This window comes from Lissotriton helveticus, chromosome 4_1 (assembly GCF_964261635.1).
Source record: "Lissotriton helveticus chromosome 4_1, aLisHel1.1, whole genome shotgun sequence".
Classification (NCBI taxonomy): Eukaryota; Metazoa; Chordata; class Amphibia; order Caudata; family Salamandridae; genus Lissotriton; species Lissotriton helveticus.
Window position 1 is genome coordinate 790,035,346 of NC_136063.1, and position 19,848 is coordinate 790,055,193.

The following is a 19,848-nucleotide window of genomic DNA, read 5'->3' on the forward strand; positions in this document are numbered from 1 at the left end:
CAGACCTTGAGTGTGACATGTGTTGAAAATTGTGTAACAATTCACGAAGTGTAATTGGCGGTTCGTATTTAAAAGGGAGTGTATTTTACTTGAAGTTTGAGGTATCTGCAGTCGATACATTTCTTTTGCAGAAGTGAGGGAGACTTCTGGTCTGAGCAAAAGCGCTTTTAGTTTGGTTTGTTTCTTGAAATCTGTTTTCGAACTAGGAATTGAAAGCCAAGTTGAAGTTTGGGAGTTAGTTTGTGTGGGAGGGAATAGACATTGCCACCGTAAGGATATGCGGTGTGCCAGCTCACATTCCCTAGGAGTGCATGTTATTGAGAAGCAGATAATTGCCGTTAGAAAGCTGTGTGAATGTTGGTCTGAAGTGGGAGTTGGCATTCTTTTAAGAAAGGATGCAAGGTTGGGGGTGGTAAGCTTAGAAGCGCCGTGTAGTTGGGCATTCTAGGATAGTAATGAATGACTGTCATGTGGTCGCACTTTTCACCTATGAGAAAATCTTCTGTATGCTCTGTAAGATAGCGATATGTAAATGGGAGAAACCACTGCTCGTGAATGAAGGCGCTACCTTATATAATCACATGCAACATGTGCACCTAGCAGACATAACAACACCACATACTGTGGGAAAACTGGCTAGACATGTCCACAAAAACGAAACATGGCATGGCACCTCTGCCTCACAATGCAGAATGCGGGGGAGAGATGGGAGCAAAGTATGTGCAAAGGTGGTAAGTAATTATCGATTATAAAAGTACATAATGCAAAGTCTTGAGGGGATGTGCCAGACAGAGTTGAGTATGCAGAGCACAGACATGTTCATGTCAACATACAATTATGGTCTACTGAGTGAAGTGGACAGTGGACGCAACCATGATAGTACAGTCAGTAGGGAAGATTACGGAATGGTAGTCCGTACGTGCCTCCCCCCTAAATGTTTAGGGTAGTGGGCTGGCTCGGCGTACGCAAGACTAGTGTAGGGGTTTGAAGAAGAGGCATGTTTCTCTGGGTGTGGTTCTCTTCCGGATTGGCGAACGTATATGCCAGGTCTGTGTAGCTTACACCACCAAGAGGCTGACGCTGTGAGCGAATGTGGCTGCGTGAATGATGCTTTCAGCGTGCTGATATCCAGAAAGCGTAATGGTCGCTGCAACACATATATGCTCCACAGTTCACCTTTCGACACCACCGTATGTGAAAGAGAGCCCACCACATGCCGGCGGATGTTCCTGCACCGAGGTCTGCGAGCTCGGAAGGCTCCTGAGATTAACGCTGGGTCCCGCGACACAGGCACACAGCGCCCAGCCTGAGGTCCAGCACCGTGGAGTGCTCTGTATACTACTAACACAGTAGTCTGACAGGTACTAACAGTTGAACAGTGTTTTTGATACCATATTGGGCGATGCTAGAACTACATCTGAGAGTGGAGATGAAGTAACTCCCTTCGACTAGGTGTAAGAAACTCTAGGTCCCAACAGTGGAACGGTGTGTTGATCACACAATGGACAATGTCTGATATTACCTGTTGCTGGTTTTTCACAGAACTCCCTCTGTTGAGGTGCATCAGACTCTGTGCTTCCGTAGTTAACTGCTGCACATGGTTATTGGGCTTAGTTGACTGCTATCGCTGGAATACACCGCGGTACAGCAGGTCCAAACAGTGAAACGGGGTCTTAATTCTATAATTGAGGATGTCAGAAGTTAAAGTTTGTGATGATTCTGTGTACCCCCTCCTATGAGGTGCAAGCAACTCTAGGTCCCAACAGTGGAACGGTGTCTTGATCCCACAATGGACGATGTTAGAACTGTATCTGAGAGTGGAGATGGAGGTACTCCCTTCAACCAGCTGCAACCAACTGTAGGTCCCAACAGTGGAATGGTATGTTGATTCCACAATGGGCGATGTTAGAACTGCATTTGAGAGTGAAGATGAAGGTACTCTCTTCGATCAGGTGCAACCAACTCTAGGTCCCAACAGTGGAACGGTGTCTTGATCCCACAATGGACGATGCCCGATTTTACCTGCTGCTTGCTTTTCTCAGAAGTTTGTGTTTTGAGGTGCATCACACTCTGTGCTTCCATAGCTAACTGCTGCACATGATTATTGGGCTTGGTTGACACTAGTCGGTGGAGTACACAGTGGTACAGCAGGTACGAACAGTGAAATGGGGTCTTGATTGTATGATTGAGGATGTCATAAGTTAAAGTCTGTGATGATTTCTGTGTACCCTCTTTGATCAGGTGCAACCAACTCCGTGCTTTCGAATCCAACGGTATGTGGCTGTGAGGTGTTAATGACCACTGCATCTGGTCTAGTCTGCGGTTCGCAGGGTTCACAATTTAGATTGAGTGGTGATTGTTTAATTACAGAATCCAGTAGTTAAGTAATTAGAACGTCTATTGAAACATACACAATATTGTTTTATTAGAACATTGGAATTTTGAGAGCTCAATTGAAAACAATGGAGTAGCTCCGTTCTTATAATGGCTTGTATAAGCCTGGAGCTCAAACATTGGAAAGTCTTTTTGTTCACAGCTCTGGCTGTGAACAAATACTTCAGGGAACATGAAGGGATTCCAATCCCCTTGCGCTCTCTTAAGGCTTTGCTTTACTTGTTAGAACATTCTACCCTCTAGTGGCAGAATGTTCAAATAGCCTTATAGCCCTTTGTAGCTGGGCTATAGTGGCTATTAAAGTCCTTCCCCCTTGTTAAAGGCCCACGCCTTCGGCATGGGCCTTTAATGCTGGAGAGGGCCTTTAATAGCCGGTGTAGCCTGCTACGGCGGGCTATAAGGCTATAGTATACTTGCTTGACGAAGTTTTTTTTAGATGAGTTATAGGTTTAGTAAAATGACCAAATTCATCTTGCAAGTCGAAAGGAACAGCCCTTGATCACAGGCACAGCCAGGGGTTAAACAAACAAATTTGCAGTTCCTCTTTTAATGTATACAAATGTCCCACCCACATTGGGCCTCTGAGCATTGTGGTATTTATAGTCCTGCGTAAGTATTACCACTGTGGGTCTCCGTATTGTTCCCAATTCAGGCCATTAAATTTCCCGAGTGCGTTGGCATTCATGTGTCAGCTGGTTGTCTGCCATTACTTTAGCCTTCTTTCAAAACCCACCAGTCCTCAATGACACACAGTGTTGTCAACGGATCCGCACTTAAGCAGCGGGCAATTTCCAGGGCTGGGCCAGCCGTATTACATCCACAAACAGAGGGTGCCCCTACGGAAAGAGCCACACATGTTTTTACGACCTGTAGTATTTAAACATATTATGTGCCTGCATACGTATGCTGGACATACTTGGTAATAAATCTTTACTACTATTGTCATGTCAGCAATACCTTTAACTTCAGCATTTAGTACCTTTTTTGCACATCTTGATCACCATGTATGTTTTCCTCTCTAGAATACTTACCCTGGAGAATATCTATTCATTCAGCTTCTACTCAGGGACGCTCATTATCTTCCCTTGGTAAGGGTTTTTGGTACTGCTACTATGGAATTCACACAAAGAGTTTAGATCACTAGTAATAGTGACTATTTGTATGTCTGCAATGTTATATGTTTTTCTGGAGTTTTGTTTATATGTATGGGATCATGTCTATTTTTTTGTCAGGCTCTCTCTTCATAAAAGGACAATGTGAGATATCACCTCTTAGGTTAATTATGGGTCATTACCACAAATATGAAATTATTATATCAATGTACAATAGTGACACTTAAAATTAAAAATTACATATATATGTGTGTGATGTATATATTATTCCTTACAGAGCACAACATTCTGAGGTGGAACTCCTGATGAAGACAGTGTTTCTGTCGAAACGCGCGTAGAGTCATTTTGGAAACCACCGAAAAGAGCCAATCATTCATCAAAGTGCTGCTATTGTTTGTTCACTATATCTTTTATAAATTCCATCATGTTTGGCGAAAAGATCATATATCAATATGATTATGTGTATGTAGTATGTTTGTGGTCATGAATGGATGTGGTCAGAATGTTGTGTATATTTGCTAGTCTCTGTGTGAATGTTTTCTACTTCCAATATATGTTTTTATAATGAACCAAAAAAAGATAAAGATAACTAACAAATAAACTCTTTTATATTTTCCAATTTTTCTAGTGTCACTATTGTTTGTTCCTCTTCTTATGATGGTTTGAGGGATTTAATGGTCTGGAGTAGCCCTAGAGTATTTACATGAATGTATTTTCCCTGTCTAGGTGTACTTCTCGTCAGTTTCAGGGGGGCCCCTTTCCTTTGCAATTATTTCCTAGGTCTGTACACACATCCAGTGTCTTATATATAAAGTTACTCATCAATACAGCACTATAATATGTACTGATACACCTATACATACAATCACACTCTACCACTCATCCATAGAGTTAGTCACACACATAGTCAGCCATGCAAAGAATGAATTACATACTCATTTACTCATGTATACAGTTAAATACACTAACTGAGTTAGTTATACACACACCACATCACTTATTTATGCAGATACTAAGACATACTTAGGTGGTCATTAGTATGGCCGGCGGATCGCCACCGCCCGCTTATAAATTCCCCCCACCCCATTATCATGGTGGACGGAACACTGGCGGACAGAAAGACCGTCTGCCTGTTTTCCGCCCGGTCGCCGAGTCGACTGGGCAAAAAGCTGCTAATATGGTGGTGGTGTCTGGGAGACACCGCCGACCATATTAGCATGTCTGCAGTGAAATACCTTTCCATGGCGTCAATGCCACCATGGAAAGGCAGGCGGTTCAAGCAATTGGGGGTCTGTAGCGGGCCCCCAGGGATCCTAGGGGGTGGGGGGTGCACATGGGGGTACTTATGGTACCCCCCTGCGTTGTGCATGGAAGTGCATGACACGCCTTCTTGGCATTGCGGCGGGCGGTGCTGAGAGCACCGCCCGCCGCAATGCCAGGAATGCAGGATGCGCCCAACAGTGTGGCGGGCGCATCCTAATGTCAACAACGGGACACCTGCAGCAATGGCGGGCTGTCCCATTTTACAAAAGGATGGCGGGCAGACAAAGTCCACCCGCCATCCTAATAACCACCTTAGTGTCTTATACAATAATAATCCTGTATTTGTAAAGCGCACAGTTACCCGTAGGTTTCCCGTCGCTGGGGGCCGTCGGGAAGATTAAGCGAGCTATTGCCTAGAGTCACATGGTGCTGGGCAGACCCCTGCCGCCGGTGCTGGGGATCTAACCGTGACCCCCAGCGTCCGGCGTCAGTTGCCCTGGCCACTGCGCCACACTTCTTCCACGCACTGATACAAGCAGACAGTGATTTATACACCCACTCTTAAAATAGCTTACTCTCATGTATACTCATTTATATACTCCAACACTGACATATACTGCCTTAAAACATATGTAGTTATTTACACATATTCCACTGAGACATTTATTCATTCACCAATACAACCATAAACACACTAAGTCACCCATGCAGCCCTTTACAGATGCACTTTTGAATCCAAACAACTAGTGAATCACCCACTCAGACATCTATGTAGAGTCACACACCCTCCACCCACCCACACAGACACTCAGGCACCCAAACAGAAACTCAGACAACAAATAAACAACCTATATAGACACTCATGTAGCTACTCACCAACCCATGCAGCCGCTTGCACACCAACTGAGAGATTAATACAGACTTTCACACAGTTTAGTCACTAACCAATGCATTCAGTAAGACACGTTTAATCACTCACTTATACAGTCAGTCATGCACCTACTAAATAATCCATTCAGGCACTTGTAAATCCACTCATTCTTCAATACACCTTGGCATAGATATATGAAAAATATTTAAACTTTACAGAAACACACATTCGCTGGATGATGTCATCAGTGATGTCATTTGAGATGCCATCAGTGATGTCATCAGTGATGTCACTGACCATGTCATGAGTTATGTAATATGTGACATCATCAGAAGTGCATTGCGGGCGTGCGAGTTATAGTTAGCTCAACTAACTATAACTGGAGAATTTCTCTGATTTTATATGAGTCAAATGTCCAATTAACTATAACGTCCCTGAAAACTATGTTTTTTCTGTGAATATAGATATATAGAGAGATATTTCTATATATACACATCTATCTATCTATCTATCTATCTATCTATCTATCTATCTATCTATCTATCTATCTATCTATCTATCTATCTATCTATCTATCTATCTATCTATCTACCTACCTACCTATCTATCTATCTATCTATCTATCTATCTATCTATCTATCTATCTATCTATCTATCTATCTATATATATATATATATATATATATATATATATATATATATATATATATATATATATATTCACTGAAAAAACCATAGGTTATAGACCATATATAGTTAGGAATTAGCATTTAAAAAACCTTATTTTACTCACACAAAACCATTGAAATTCCATATATAGTTAGTTGCACTAACTATATATCGCGCACCCGCAATCCACTGCTGATCATGTCACATATTACATCATTCATGACATGGTCAGTGACATCACTGATGACATCACTGATGACATCTCAAATGACATCACTGATGACATCACTGATGACAACATCCAGTGACTGTATGTTTCTGTAAAGTTAAAATATGTCTTACATATTGAAGAATGAGTGGATGTATAAGTGTCTGGATGAAGGATTTAGTAGGTGCGTGACTGACTGTATGAGTGAGTGATTAAATGTGTCTCACTGAATGCATGGGTTAGTGACTAAACTGTCTTAATTTGTGCATCATTATGTCTGTTGTGATGTAAACTGCTGCATGTGTTGATCATTAGCTATACGAGAGGCTATATGTGTTATTAATTGGTTGCCCAAGTATTTCTATGGGAGATTGAGTTTGTGTGGGGGTGGCTGGAAGGTGTGTGACTCTGTGCATAGATGTGTGAGCAGTTTATTCACTAGGTGTATGAGTTCAAGAGTGCATGTGGAAACAGCTACATGGGCAGTTGACTGTGTGCATGAGTGTATTGATGAGTGAATGGATATCTCAATGCTACATGTCATAGTAAGTACATATGTAAAACACAGTACATGTGAGAGTTGGCATATATAAATAACTGTGCATGAGAGCCACTGAATGAGTGAGTGGTTGTATCGATCATTGTGAACTTGTATCAGGGATTGTATAAGAGAGTAAATATGTGTTAGTATATGTTTCAATAAGTAAGGTGTGTTTAACTGTATAGTTGAAGAAATGGAGGTGAGATTGTTTCTTTGCATGACTGACTGGGTGTGTGAGTAACTCCATGGATGAGTGGCAGTGTGTGAGTGTCTGTATACACTGAGTGTATCTAAGGTTATATTAGAGTCTGAAGAGGTTTATCGTATTAGCACAAGAATGATGTCAAATGAGATGTCATCAGTGATGTCATCAGTGATGTCATTTGAGATGTCATCAGTGATGTCATCAGTGATGTCACTGACCATGTCATGAATGATGTAATATGTGACATGATCAGCAGTGGATTGCGGGTGCGCGATATATAGTTAGTGCAACTAACTATATATGGAATTTCAATGGTTTTGTGTGAGTAAAATAAAGTTTTTTAAATGCTAATTCCTAACTAAATATGGTCTATAACCTATGGTTTTTTCAGTGAATTTCAATGGTTTTTTAATAGCAAATATCATAAGCTGTCGAATGTCAAGTACGTGGTAAGTAAAAACATTTTCGTGTTTATGCACACTGATCTGTTTTGAATGCTGCCCCCCACCCCTCATTTCTATTAGGAGTACTCTCTCTTTGCAGATAGTGAAGGGTAGTTAACGCAGGCCTTTGCCCCCGTTGTAATCCGTCGTGCCTGCTTCTCTCTCCATTTGATTGATTGTTCTCTTTGGTTCATTCTCTATTTACAAACAAGCACAGAGTCGCAATACTCTGTTTAGTCTTTGCAGATAGCGAAAAATCGTGTAAAAAAACAAAAGGAATCGAGCAAAATCAGTAGGCCACTAATGGGATCTCTTTTTGACCTCCCTAAAATAGAAACATTAGGAACAACCTGTTGATAATACCAATGTGTATGTACATAAGCGGCGTTCATTTGTGTTCACAGTACCCCTTCTTGATTGTTTGAATCGAGCATTGAATTGTTCGAAGTTGGTTCTCTTAAGAATCTTCTCTGCCTGCAAACGAGGAAGAATAGGAATATTCTCTCTCCCTTTGCAGATAGTGAAGGGTAGGTAACGCAAACCTTTAACACGTTGTGCCTATTTCGTTCCTCATTGATTGATTGTTTCCCCAAACATTGACTGTTTGGGAATTGGTTCTTTTTGGAGGTATTCCCTGTTTGCAAATATACGTAGGAAAATCTTTGCAAATAGTGAAAGGGTACGTAATGCGGACCTTTCTCCCCCGTTGTAATCTGTCATGCCTATCTACTCCCCACTGAATGATGCACCTGTTTCACCCGGACCATTTACTAGAGATACGTCATCTGGCCCGACCAGAGAGCACCCCTAGTGAAAAGGACATATGCAATAATAACGAAGTGATCACTGTATCCTGTTAACAGAAACTTTAGCATGAAACAACCTGGAAAGAAAAGAATAGGAAAACGAAAATCAGTAGGCCACTGATGAACATGAACTTTTATTAAACAACGAACAAAGAAACGATAACATAACGTAATGATAAAACCTATTAATGTCCTAGAAACAAGAAAACGTTAGAAATATGCCAGTGGTGAGAGACCAGAAAAACAGTAAGAGAAACCAAATCACCCCTCGCTGTCCCACCGCCTGCCACGCCAAAAAAATCGATAGACTAGGGAAAATGCAAGTCAGTAGAACATCCGCCCCCACTCTGGAAACTTCCAAGCTGGGGCAGGGTTGCGGCTACGCCCAGCCGGGAGCAGCCCATATAAGGCGGGTCCTGCTGCCACGCCTCGGCCAGGAGATCCTAACGTAGGGTGTAGCCGGAGGAGAGGCCGAGGCCAGCGGGACCCGGCCAGGGGATTGCCTTTACAACGCTGAAGAGTTGCAGGGGGGGGGAATGTCTCCTCGACCCTCCCCTCTCTCTCCCAGTCCGGCCGCGGTGGCCCTTGAGAGTTTCAGGTAGTCCCGCCACATGCTCTTCCGGTCCGGCCACCAACGGTCGGGGGGCCGAGGCCGACGGGATCCGGCTGCAGCCGATAAACCAAGGAACCCGTTCATGGGGCCAGAGCCAGGGGCGTCCGGCCGACATCCACCGGAAGCCCGGCCCGAAGACGGACGGGACTCTTCTTCTTTCTTGAATAATGGCTGCGACAACACTGGGGGGGGATGTCTTGCACATGCCTCCGACCCCCCCCCCCCCCTCGTCCTCATCGCCTGGTCCGGCCATAACAAATCTCAAGCGAGACGCCGTGGGGTGCACTGGGAGGGAGAGACGATGCGAACAGGCCTCTCCCCCCTCCCCAGTGGAGGCTTCCCACCTGCACCCTCAGCGCTCCAAGCGCCCGGAAAAGGGTTCTTCCACTGTGGCGATGCTGCAACGTCTCGCCCGGCAGGGTGGAGCCCGTCCGCTCATTTGACCCCGCGATCGCCAGTAGCTACCGAACTCTCAAAATGGCGGTCGACCTGGCAAGAGCGGGCCCAGCATAAAGAAATGGCCCGGTCACTGGTTGACTCCACCACCGTAGTCCTCCACGACCTTGAAGATTCTAGAGGAGCCGCGGGAGTCTCCGACCCCCGCAGACACCCCCGATGTGGAATGACTGCCATGATCGCCCGTGGAGTGACGAAACTGTATCCGCGGGATGTCGGCGCTCCCATGCTGGCGCCAGCCTCACTTTGAATTACTAGAATCCTGCAGACCTCAGTTCCGGTGAAAGCACAGTGTGACCCGGTAGGAAAAATTGTTGCACCCCCTCCCCTTTTTGACTGATAGTTCAAACCACCGATCCTTTCCTTTGCCCTTTTAACTGAACTTTGGACTGCCTCCCCCTCTTTTACATTTTCTAGAGAAAACAAAACATTAACCACTACATTAGCATAGCAGTTGACACCAGAACTGTTTTCAAATTGAAAACCAACAACATCTTCAACAGAATCCTTTTTGTTTCTGCTGTGACCCTGCTACAGCACAGGCATTGTCCCCAGCAGTAATTCTGCAATGCCGGTAAGAATAGCTGTGGTGCCTACTGGACTCACTCACCCCCGCGGCGCCCCACGCCGTTATTTGCTGGGCGGCAACTTACTAGACATCACTTTCGTGCCATCTAGATTTCAGCGCGTTCTGCTGACTTGGAACTATTCGCACAACAGACTGCTACTGACGACCCACCCCCAGGCAACATCTTCTGAATTTTCATAATTTGAAAGAACTAGTAACATGTCCTCATCAGGAATTCAAAAGAAATTGCCACGGTCTCTTCGTTGTTTAAATGTTTTTACTGTTTTTGTTTTGTTGTATATATTTATATGTTATTAAAGTTTTATATTCCTACTACTTTGTTGGAGTGCTATATATTTTTAATGTGACACATAATTGTAAAAACTTTGATGTACAAAGAGTCATTCCTGGAATCTTCCGCTTCAGGCTCGGTCCCCTCCCCAATCACAATACAGGATGTTTTTCAGATAGTAGGAACACGTGTGGTGTGACGGATCTCATCGGGTGTGGGCCTTGATCTACTATAACTCCTTTGAAGAGGGGTGATTCTTTACAGCTGGAGCCATAAACTACATCTGCAGGGCTAGCTGATAGCCTGGACAATCGGACACAGAGGAAGAGGAGTGTCAGAGGGTGCGGTAGTGAATAGGGCGAAAGGGAGGTGTCGGGCGGGCACAGAGTGTGATTCTCAGGGAAGAGCAGCGCAGATGGGGGGAGGTTTATTGCCCATGCATAAGACAGAGAGCGGGGGTGACCAGTGCCTGGGGAAGATGCTTGCGAGGGTGGGGAGCCATGCTACGAATCGACAGCGTGCAGAGAGTGGGTCTGGTCAAGGCATCTAAAATGGCTGCCGTGCACGACAAAAGTGTGGCATTTCAAAAAAGGCAAGATGGCGCAAACAATGTTTTTCAACACTTCCTCATTTCCTTCGAATCGAACGTTAACAGACGTTGGTGCATATTACCAAAGTTAAGCGATATTTATCGCTAACGATGCTTACCAACGAATTTTTTACCGCTAAGCATCGTCAGAAATTATCGAAGATAAACCTTGCTATTATCAAGGTTTATCGCAAATGCGATAAAAAACGGCCGCAATGCATGAATATCGCTAAAAAGTCAGCGATATTCATGCATTACCGAGCTAATGCTCTTAGCCATGTTATCCACCTCCCATTGGATAACATGGCTAAGAACTGCTCAGGGCAGGTGTTACTTTTTGGAGATATTCGCGCTTAGCGCGAATATCTCCAAAAGTTGGTAATAGGAGATATATATCTTGCATGTTGTAATGCAAATTATTGTGGTATATGGAACTCATACCATAATCTCTCAGGAAAGCAGAAACTGATCCTTTTGGGACCGCCTGAGAAGGCCTAGGGGGTGAGGGGTACTCTACTTTGCCCCCTTTTCACGTTCCGAACTATTTTATTTTACTCTCTTCTGTAATTACACAAAATAGCAGCGATAAGATGCATCAGAGACACACAGTGAGAGAAAGGAGGCCGGAGATGAAGAAGAGATGTCAAATACACATTGGAGATAATATAGTGGGAGAAGGGAAGTAAATATGAGTAAACTTACCATGTAACATAAAAATGTTGCACTCTATACTATAAGTCTCATTTTATACTACAATCACTTCGCTACAACCTCATAAATTAAAAATAAAAATGAATAATGTCTCAAACAATTTTTGATTTCTAAATATAAATTTATTCTTCAGAATTTTCTAAATTTGAAAGAACTAGTAACATGTCCTCATCAGCAATTTCCTCTTCAATCATCTCATCTGGAATCTCCTCATTAAAAGTCTGCAATGATGATTCTTGTAACTCTATGGTCTCCAAACATTCGATAAATTCGCCATCAACAGATTGATCAAAAAAATCATTCAAGTCATCTCCTCCTTGTGACAATATTTCATTATTGGTGCTGTCAATTTCAATCAATGTAGTGGAATCATTCAAGTCATCTCCTCCTTGTGACAATATTTCATTATTGGTGCTGTCAATTTCAATCAATGTAGTGGAATCATTCAAGTCATCTCCTCGTGACAATATTTCATTATTGGTGCTCTCAATTTCAATCAATGTAGTGGAATCATTCAAGTCATCTCCTCCTTGTGACAATATTTCATTATTGGTGCTGTCAATTTCAATCAATCTAATGAAATCATACAAGTCATCTCCTCCTTGTGACAATATTTCATTATTGGTGCTCTCAATTTCAATCAATGTAGTGGACAATTCTAAAGAAATTACCACGGTCTCTTCATTGTGAGCCATTTTATTTTGAAATTGCTTGCTGTAAATTGCAGAAAAAAATAATCACTTTCATTTATCGTTTTTAGTAATACATAATATAAAACTAACTTTATCAAGTATTTAGTATAACAGAAGGACTGCAAATAAATAACAGAAAACATTTTTCAAATTATCTTCAAGTGTACAACATAGTTCCCCTTACAAAGAAATTGCCACGGTCTCTTCATTGTGAGCCATTTTATTTTGAAATTGCTTGCTGTAAATTGCAGAAAAAAATAATCACTTTCATTTATCGTTTTTAGTAATACATAATATAAAACTAACTTTATCAAGTATTTAGTATAACAGAAGGACTGCAAATAAATAACAGAAAACATTTTTCAAATTATCTTCAAGTGTACAACATAGTTCCCCTTACAAATTAACAACTCACCTTTTTAAAAGTAGGAGAAGTGTTAGTACTGTGTAAATCAAACACCAGAAATTCACCACCAAAAATTCCTCACAAATGTACCTCAGACAGTAGTATCACAAAATGGCTGTGGTTTCCTCTCATTTGAGATATATACATAACCAATTAACTTTCATCACACACAAATACAAAACCAAAGTAACATTTTAATTGGTTCTAAATTTCAACACTTTCAAATGTGTTTTCCCCATGCAATTTTCCATAGGACATTTACATACGTCTACAGCCTGAATGGCTGAACGGAATTACACCAAACTTGGCAAAATGGTACATCAAACCTAAGAGGTCAGGAAGGATCTACTATGCCCCCTTATGGTCATTTGCCCCTTCGCTTTGGCCTCCTCTTGTCTCTCGATCCTACCGAGAGACAAGATGGCGGCCGCTACGGACTGTTTGTAATGTTGACAGACGCCGGAGAACCAATCAGCTTCGCAAAGCTCCGTAACGCGAAAAGTACGCGAAGCGGAGCGCTGTTACAGATATATATCTTTTTTTGAACGTTAATTTCTCAAAATCCACTGGAGCACATATATTGAGACCTAGCAAAGGCACATCGGGCTACCAGTCCCTAATATTTTTCCAAGTTTCGTGCAAATCCATTCAGCCGTTCGATTATTGACATTTAGATACGTCTACAGCCTGAATGGCTGAACGGAATTACACCAAACTTGGCAAAATGGTACATCAAACCTAAGAGGTCAGGGAGGATCTACTATGCCCCCTTATGGTCATTTGCCCCTCCGCTTTGGCCTCCTCTTGTCTCTCGATCCTACCAAGAGACAAGATGGCGGCCGCTACGGACTGTTTGGAATGTTTACAGACGCCGGAGAACCAATCAGCTTCGCTTCACAAAGCTCCGTTGCGCGCAAAGTACGCGAACTGGAGCGCTGCCCGGTCCGCTGTTACAGATATATATCTTTTTTTAAACGTTAATTTCTCAAAATCCACTGGAGCACATATATTGAGACCTACAAAAGGCACATCGGGCTACCAGTCCCTACAATTTTGCCAAGTTTCGTGCAAATCCATTCAGCCGTTCGGGCTAAAAGTGAGGCCAACCGCCCTATGGAAAACTCAATGTTAAAAACACGTTTTGGGACCCCCCTTTTTTCTCGACCCCCCCTGGACGAACCCCCCCCCAATATTCAGGGGCTGCTCAGAAACAAAATGTGCCATTTCCTGAAAATTTCAGCCAATTCCGTCCACAAACGCCAAAGTTATTAGACATAGAATTTTCAAAAATCCCATAGAGAAAAATCCTAACTATATATACCTACTGGCGACCGCCAGTAGGTAATATATATATATATATATATAGATATAAGAACCTAGGGGTGATATATATATCCACAAACAAAGGTTGCCCCTACGGAAAAAGACACATAGATGGAAAATGGTTCTTCTTTTAATGAAGGTGCAGAAACCCAACAAACACTCTTGAAGCCGTTAAAATAAAACTTCAGCCTTACGCATTTCGGGCTAACACGCCCTTGATCACAGGCACAGGGGTTAAACAAACAAAATTGCAGTTCTTCTTTTAATGTATACAAATGTCCCGCCCACATTGGGCCTCTGAGCATTGTGGTATTTAGAGTCCTGCCTAAGTATTACCACTGTGGGTCTCCGTATTGCTCCCAATGCAGGCCATTAAATTTCACGAGTGGGTTGCATTCATGTGTCAGACGGTTTTCTGCCATTACCTTAGCCTTCATTCGAAACCCACCAGTCCTCAATGACACACAGTGTTGTCAACGGATCCGCACTCAAGCAGCGTGCAATTTCCACGGCTGGGCCAGCCGTATTATATCCACAAACAGAGGGTGCCCCTACGGAAAGAGCCACACATGTGGAAATTGTTCTTCTTTTAATGAAGGTGCAGAAAGCCAACGAACACTCTCGAAGCTGTTAAAATAAGACTTCAGCCTTATGCGTTTTGGGCTAACACGCCCTTAATCACAGGGAGGGGTCAAACAAACAAATCGCAGTTCCTCTTTTAATTATACAGGACTTTAAGTGGGATAAACAACTGGGGGGTTCCTCAGAGGGTCCTGGCCAATGGAATTAAGGGCGTGGCTTAAAAACAGGTAAGCTAAAAATCTGTGCTTAGCAGAGTGTGCTGCCCGACTTGTATTTCGCTGTTTCTGTCATTGCATCCAGATATCTGATACAACAAGTAACATCATACCTACAACAAGTCACGACTATTGGCTTTGCCAATGGTTGTTAATTGCATAAGATAAATATGCAGCAACTATGGCTTGTATATAATATTGAAAAAGCTTCGACTTAAAGCCCTGGTGACACCTCGTCAATGTTGCTGCTCCTGAGTTTCTAAAACAGATGGAAATAAAAAGACAAAATGACTCTCTTTGAATTATTTCCCTTCCCCTACAACGCACACCTAGCATGACTTCAAGCCTTAACTTCTCCACTAGTGAGAACTGAGCAGTGTGAGCATGCGCATGTGGATGTGCCAGCTGTCACTGTAGTCCAGGGAGAAAACCGCCTGTGCCAGGGCACAAAACAGAGCCCGATAGAGACCCGTTTGGAGGCCCCCTTTAAAAAAATGCAGGTGTTCAGCACCCGGCCCACTTAAAGCCCTGTTTATTTATAAATATTTGTTTTTTACAAGGCTAGCAAAAACAAGAATCGGGACAGGCCGGACGTAAAAGTCATGCTGTAGTCCTACTTTTATATCTAGTCTGGCCTGCCCCAGTTTTCGCTTCTCAACATCTGGTCACCCTAGTAAAGCAGCGCTGTACGCGCACTCCTTTAAGCCAGAGGAGCGGGCCCTTCTCCTGCTCCGACAGCAGCAGCAGTGATGGTTGCTCGTCCCGATGTCTGCTGCTACCGCATGAGGGAGTTTTATGGAATACAGTTTATTTAAGCAGGATAAACCGCCGAGATATGCATCTCATTTACACAGCGCTGCTGGCAGGAGGGACAGTTATTGCGCGTTCTTGCTGCAGATAAGTAGCACATAAAAACTTCGTTTATCATTTTAATTGTTATCATTCCCAAAGCTCCGGCCTAAAGTGAAAGAGAAAGAAAGGCAGGCTCGCTCGCCCCAGTGAACATCAAAGCATATTAGTTCAGGGCCTGCTGCAGTTGTCGTCGTTAACTTAAGCTTGCACTCAGGGTCCCCCCTGGCCGTGCTGAGGTCATGTTTGCTGTGCTAGCACTCCAGCATAGCTCCGGGCACCCTTATACAACAGTGGAGCTATTCTCTCGTGTTTACAGTTCATTCGTTCCCTTTGAATGTGAAGCACGTGCTTAGACGTTTTAAAGTGTTCGAGGTTGTCTGCCAACTGAGAAGGCTGCGCACTTTTTTTGACAGACTGAAGTAGCTGCTCTTCGTTTCTTCTTTCATGTTGCCGCGTGCATTCACACTCTTCTTGCGCTGGGAATTGTGGGTACCTTCTGATTCTGTCCAGGCTTGTTGACACTTCCAACTACACCCATGGCTGACGCAAGGTGTTTGTTTTCTGTCATAGGTATACATAGATACATTTTAAGATCTCCTCTTCTCCGTTCCGGGCATTAGTCGGAGGAATTTCGGTGTTGGCAGTTTTTAATTTAAAAAAAAAGTTACTATATGGTGTAGCCCACCCCCACTGCTTGCACTAGGATTACCCATTCCCACAGTCTCCTGAACACACACCGTCACTCTCTCTATACGTGCATGTGTTTTTATATCGCCTGCCTGGCATTCTTTCTCCCATCGCTGCCCCACTCTCTGTAAAGTTCTTTTTCTCCTTCTACCGTGGGGCTTGCAGTGCCTTACATGCGTTGTGGAGTAGTGCTCAAAGGCACCACTGAGTCCTGCTCCACAAAAATAGACGAAATAGATGAAGACTACCAGCAACTTAGCGGTGCCGAGCAGCTTCCTTTCTCTCTCCTCTGCTGAAGATTAGCAACACAGTCTGCAAAGATGGTGGTACCAACTCAACTGGAACAAGCCATGGAAACCATTATGTTTACTTTTCACAAATATAGTGGAGACAAAGGCTACTTGAACAAAGATGATCTTAAACACTTCATGGAAAAAGAGTTCACTGAATTTCTCAGGAACCAGAGGGATCCTTTGGCAGTGGACAAGATCATGAAGGACCTAGACCAATGCCGGGAAGGACAGATCAACTTTCAGAGTTTCTACTCCCTCATTGCTGGGCTCAACATCGCCTGCAACGACTACTACGTCGCACACATGAAGCCCAAGTCGAGAAGCTAGAAATGCTATCCAACACTGGAACCCCTCGCTGCCATGCAGGGAGCACATTAGGGAGCAATGAACTTATATGTTCTCCCTGCGAGAGGGAGAGCAGAGTGATATTCCTTAATGTAACTCTTGCAACCCTCCACCCCGGCTTACAAAATATACCCCTGGCTGAAAAAATAAAGACCCATGGCTTGTTTTGGTAAAAAAAAAAAAAAAAAAAGAAGACTACCAGCAACCACCTGCACAAATTAGGCTTGCAGGGAGGAAGTGGTCAGGTTTAATTTAAACATTTTAGTTACAAAAATATTGCTTCGGTTTTCCCTTTGAATGAGGCCTATCCTTCGGGTCAGGCATATAGTTTGTGTCAGGTATCTAGCAGAGGCAAATAAGCTAAGCAGAGGGTGTTAAAAGCTGTTAATGCTCGTTGTAGAGGGTTATTAGGTTTAAAAATGGCTGTAGAAAATGTCAGTATATAAGCGTGAGACCCCCTTATTTACAGCCCAAGTACTGCGCTGAGAGGCCAGGGGTCAGCTTCACAGCATGGGTCACACCTGGACCGCACTCTTGGGATTGCCAGATTCCTTTGGATGCTTCTCATGACGGGAACATGCTGGGCCTCTCCTCATGGACAGCTTCCCTCCTGCAGGGCCAGGCACACTCCTTCTCTCCCTCAGCAGGCAGGGCTGCTTCTAGGCTCTTCAAACAGATCCTCAGCTCTTCCATCATAAATGGTTCAATTCAGATGATGTCCCCCATCTCTGGGATACTTGCTGTCAGCAAGACACCAGGCCTAGTTACACATGAGCTCTTCTAGTAGTGTGCAGAGCACTTTCTTCCTTAGCAAAGAAGACCTTATAACTGGAAGAAATTAGGGTGGTTTAAATCCCACTATTACAAATATTTTTAGACAGGGGAGGTGGATCCACAGCCTCGTGTCACTTTCAGGATACTCTCCAGACACCGCCTTTGTGCAAAGTGATAGCTCCCACAGCTGGAAGCAATGCGGTTGGTTCCAAGCAGAAGTACTCACAACTCAGCAACAGTGAAGAGAGTAAATCTACACCGGCCCTTCATCAGCCATCCTGAAGCAGTAATCAGAAACAGAAACTTTCTCACCTTGAACAACAGAAATTGCTTTCCCAGTGCTTAGTTTGAGCTGCTGGTGGTCAGTGGGGGCCACCTGCACTCATTTGTAGGAATGGCATGTATTTTTCTGTATCTGATATTTAGCAAGATGAAGAGAGAGAAAGACAAACAAAACAGGAAGATGGCGTAAGAGAAAAAAACGACATATGGAGAGAAAGTAAGAGCCTGCAAGAATGAGTTAACGGGACAGGAAGAATCTGGTAGCGGATTAAAGAGGCATGAGGTAGAATAAAGACTGTACAGCCGTGGTATTCAGCACACCGATATTTAATAGCACCGGCTGCAGGCTTCCGAGCAAAGATTTGGGCACCCACACTTATACAAATTGAGCACTGGCCCCACCCCTTAACACTACCATATACCAAATGTCAGTGCTCATGAAGAACTAATCAGCAGCTCTTTGCTAACAGAATCTTGATGCAAAATCTAAATGCAGCCCTGTCTCCATCGTCTATCTGGGTCTACACAATCCTGCAATAGGAATACAGGCAGCATACCACACTGGCAGGAGGAGCTGTCCTCACCATCCCTATTGTGTCACTCTACAAACAGGGACCTCCAGAAGGCATCCTACTGGCCTAGGTACTTCTCTCTCTTACACACACACACACACACACACACACACACACACACACCCACACACACCACTCACACACACACACACACACACCGTCCTGTGGCTATATGTGTGCAACATATTCACTATACATGCACATGGGAAGTCAGCACTAGATTCTAGGTTTCACATAACAGCAGAACTTTACACAATTAGACTCAGCAGACCATGCTGTCACAGGCACAAAGAACAATGTTTAGTCACATCGCAAATCATAAACCACAGTACACTGCAGCCTCTGCATAAACCAGGGCCTAAAATACATGAATCATGATACCATTTCATGCAGTCGGCCATTCAGGACAAGGTTACACACAGTATATAATATGCAGGGGGCATTTCTGTCTCATCAATAAGGAATGAGGACCTATTTTAAGCATAACATTTTCTCTTTACAGTGTAAGATCACTGCAATGAAATGGGTAAGAAAGAAAATGATTGTGAAATATTAAGGTCTATTTCAAGCCATTATTTCTATAAAATGACTTATGTATAGAACCTGGGTAGGCACACATTCAACTGCTTAGGCACTAAGACCATCTTCTATAAGAGCTTTAACAATTAGAAAATAATGTATTTCACATGCTTGTATTTCATAACAATACAATTTGACCAATGCCTTTGAAGCAAGTTACTGTACACTCCGAGTTGTGCCCATGTTAACTGCTTACACATTAGTATTTCGGCATCTATCTTTATCAGCTAAAGAATACACAAATATGTAAATCTAATACAATGTCTGAGAATATTACAGGTAGTTTAAATTTCCGAAGTTGGAAACATAAGGGGACCCTATCTAAGATGAAATAATAATAGTTCAAAGAGCAAGTGAGAGGTTGTGTTTCAGAGTATACCGGAGGAACCCTAACTGGGAGCAAACAAGTAATAAAGGATGACTGTGTCACTGAAGCACATGCATTTTAATGTACTTCCAGGTTAACAGATGAATACAGATTTATATGAAGCAGCTAATGTTGTGA

General features: G+C 43.2%; 1 protein-coding gene across 1 annotated transcript; it reads left to right on the plus strand.

The window, feature by feature from the left end:
- The first annotated feature begins 16,762 nt into the window (after positions 1-16,762).
- Positions 16,763-17,301, plus strand: LOC144827334 (protein S100-A10-like). The gene has a single exon (XM_078685685.1). It carries the CDS (start codon positions 16,819-16,821, stop codon positions 17,116-17,118), a length of 300 nt encoding a protein of 99 aa, XP_078541811.1. The 5' UTR covers positions 16,763-16,818; the 3' UTR covers positions 17,119-17,301.
- Positions 17,302-19,848: the final 2,547 nt, after the last annotated feature.

What these genes read in the sequence shown, in the direction of transcription:
- LOC144827334 (XM_078685685.1), top strand. Translation starts at nt 16,819, where the DNA reads ATGGTGGTACCAACTCAACTGGAACAAGCCATGGAAACCATTATGTTT.